Source organism: Triticum aestivum, chromosome 3A (assembly GCF_018294505.1).
Source record: "Triticum aestivum cultivar Chinese Spring chromosome 3A, IWGSC CS RefSeq v2.1, whole genome shotgun sequence".
Taxonomy (NCBI): Eukaryota; Viridiplantae; Streptophyta; class Magnoliopsida; order Poales; family Poaceae; genus Triticum; species Triticum aestivum.
The window spans coordinates 406,656,424-406,659,223 of NC_057800.1; the positions used below are offsets into that span (position 1 = coordinate 406,656,424).

General features: G+C 57.9%; 1 protein-coding gene across 1 annotated transcript; it reads right to left on the bottom strand.

The window, feature by feature from the left end:
* Nucleotides 1–844: 844 nt before the first annotated feature.
* On the bottom strand, nt 845–2,265 carry LOC123061430 (uncharacterized). Its single transcript, XM_044484531.1, has one exon. It carries the CDS (start codon nt 2,106–2,108, stop codon nt 1,134–1,136), a length of 975 nt encoding a protein of 324 aa, XP_044340466.1. The 5' UTR covers nt 2,109–2,265; the 3' UTR covers nt 845–1,133.
* Nucleotides 2,266–2,800: the final 535 nt, after the last annotated feature.

The window sequence follows — 2,800 nt, forward strand, 5'->3', positions numbered from 1 at the left end:
TGAAATATGAAATATTCGAATGCATATCTTCAAATATGAGGCATGACCTATCAGTGTCCGCAGACGCATCCGAACGTTTGAGGGATCGGATTCGAATGCATATTTTCAAATATGAGGCATGACCTATCAGTGTCCGCAGACGCATCCGAATGTTTGAGGGATCGGATTTGCTGCCCGCGGCCGTAGATGCTCTTAGAGGTTGTGGTGCCTAAGATTTGCCCGAGATGTTGTGGAAAAGGCACCGACGAAAGAAGTGTTTTTTTTTCCACTCAGACCTCACGTTTCAACTGCTCGCCCGACGACCACCCGCCCCACCTTGTCCCCGACCTCAATCCATGTGACGCCGCATCTCTTGAGCCGGCACGCTCGCCTCGCAGCCATGACCCCCCGCCATGAGGACCTCGGACAGCAGCCATGGATCGGCGTGTGACGCGACTCCATGGATGACAACAGATGCCGTCCCAGGCAAACGCGCGCGAGCTGGGTGGCAGCCGCCCCATCCCAGCGTCCACGGCATGTGTGCGTGCAGGAACATGCCCCGGTATCCTTGGCGTCTGTGCGTGCAGTGCGGGGACACGGCGGGGCTCCGAGCTCTCGCGGCGCCACGACCTCGACCGTGACGAGCCGTGTGTGCGTGCGCGTTGGCTCCCGACTCCGCCCGCTGCTCGCTCATGCGCGCTGTATACTTGTGCGTGCGTGCTATCTGCTGGTGTGCGCGTGGTGTGTGCCTGTGCGCTGGTCCTCTGGCGTGTGTGTGCTCTGATTGTGCCACCGTGCCGGACGGCGCACACAACGATAAATTGAAGAAGCCAATCTCCACTGTGAGGAAGGACGGCACATAGTAGAATGTCTAAAGAGATGCAATGAACCATGGCTCCGCAACTCCATCATCCACTATTTTTACTAGTATCAGTTATGCCCAGTTCCATTACATCGTGATTCTGAGAAAGGAAAAGAATCTATTACATCGTGGATGTGCCAAGCAAAACAACTGCGCAAGCAAAGATCAAGGGATTCACAGTTAATGAAAAATGATTATAACATGTCTAATACACAAGAATACCTGCGTCAACTAAATGCAGAAGGAAATAAAAAAATAAAGCTGGGGATGGCCGCCAGGCACTGTGATCCTTCTATCTGATCTTCTTGTTCATGTTGCCGGCGAGCTGCCGCATCTGGAACCTCCAGAACATGAAGATGGCGAGGGCGGCGCCGACCAAGATTAACAGCGCCACCATCTCCCCCTCCCCCTCCTTTTTCCACTCCACCTCCTCGATCCGCCATTCCCTCTTCCCCTCCACCTCCGCCTCCACCAGCGCGTACACCCGCTTCCGCTCCCTTACCGCCACCGCCACCGCCGCGACGGAGCCGTCCGGTTCCCCCACGTCATGCTCCGCGCAAGACACCCACCCGTCGTTGCTCCCGACCAGGCGCAGAGTCGCGGCCCCGCCCACCGCCACCATCCCATCGCTCCGCACCGCGACGGCGACCGGCGTGGGGGGCGTAAAGGGCCCTGAAACGTCTCTTGCGGATCCGTCCTCCATGTCGACGCGGAGGAGGTGGCCGGTGCTGGGACGGCCGACGAGGAGGAACCCCCGGCTCACGTGTGCGGCGAGGGAGGAAAGGGGCTCCGAGCCATAGACGGGCGAAGCAGGGAGCGCGGCGAGGTCGCCGTCAGTGGAAAGGCTGTAGATTTGGGCGCCCAAGGTGAGGAAGGCGACGCCAGATTGTGGGTCCACGGCGACGCCGCCGGGCGCGGCGGGGTCGGGGAGCGTGGTGGAGAAGAGGAGGCGATGGGGCCGAGGGGTGCGGAGGTCGAAAGCGGAGACGGAACCGGCGGACGCTACTATGAGGCGACGGCGGCGGTCGTCAACGGCGACTGCGGAGGCACCGGGGGACGCGATCAATTCGGTCACGCCGGCGTCGGATACGGAAAGGACGGCGTCGCCTCCGCCGGCGACGACGAAGTGCTGAGCGGTGGGGTCCCAGGCCAGGGAGGAGGGGGAGACGCCGCGACTAGGGATGAAGGAGACGACGTGCCGCGCGGAGGAGGGGCGTGGGGCAACTGCGGCGAGGATGAGCAAGAGTGCTATGTAGGAGGCGGCCATGTTGGAAGGGTTGGGTTGTGGGTAGATTCAATCGGAAGAAGACGATCTGAGCCCGTCTTTGACTAGTTATGGCTTCGAGGATCAAAACGAACAGCTAGAGCACGCGTGATAACAAAAATTCCCGGCCCTAGCCGGCTCGCTAGCCACTTGATCGATCCATCATGTGCGCTTGCCATTTGTAAAAGCATCTCCAACAGCCGCTGAACACGCCGCGCGCAAAAAACAGTTTTGCCGCACGCCCATCGCCTGATTTGGCGCGGCGCGCAGCGCTGACTCCCGCGCCGCGCTGACTCCAGCAGCCGCGCTAAGATACAGCGCGCAAAAATGCAGCACGCGCGCTCATTTTTACAACATTTTCGAAAGCATAGATAAATATTAAGATAATAAAAAATGATAAATTGTATAGATAAAAAACGATACAAAGGTATTTTACATCGGTGCAACTAGATAGATAGTTCGAAAGCATAGATAGATAGAACTACGGTGCAACTAGATAGAAACTACTACGGCATACATAGATAGAAACTACTCCAAGTCGCTACCATCATCACCATCCTCGTCGGTGTTGTCCGAGGTATCGAGCCATATGTCGTCCCAACGTTTATCGTCTGACGTGAAGATCGACCTCCCACCTGCTTCAATGATATCGCACTGCGCATTCGCCAATGCCTTCCGCCGACGTCGGTCCGCCC

Coding starts and splice junctions, on each gene's coding strand:
- LOC123061430 (XM_044484531.1), bottom strand. CDS start 2,108: ATGGCCGCCTCCTACATAGCACTCTTGCTCATCCTCGCCGCAGTTGCC.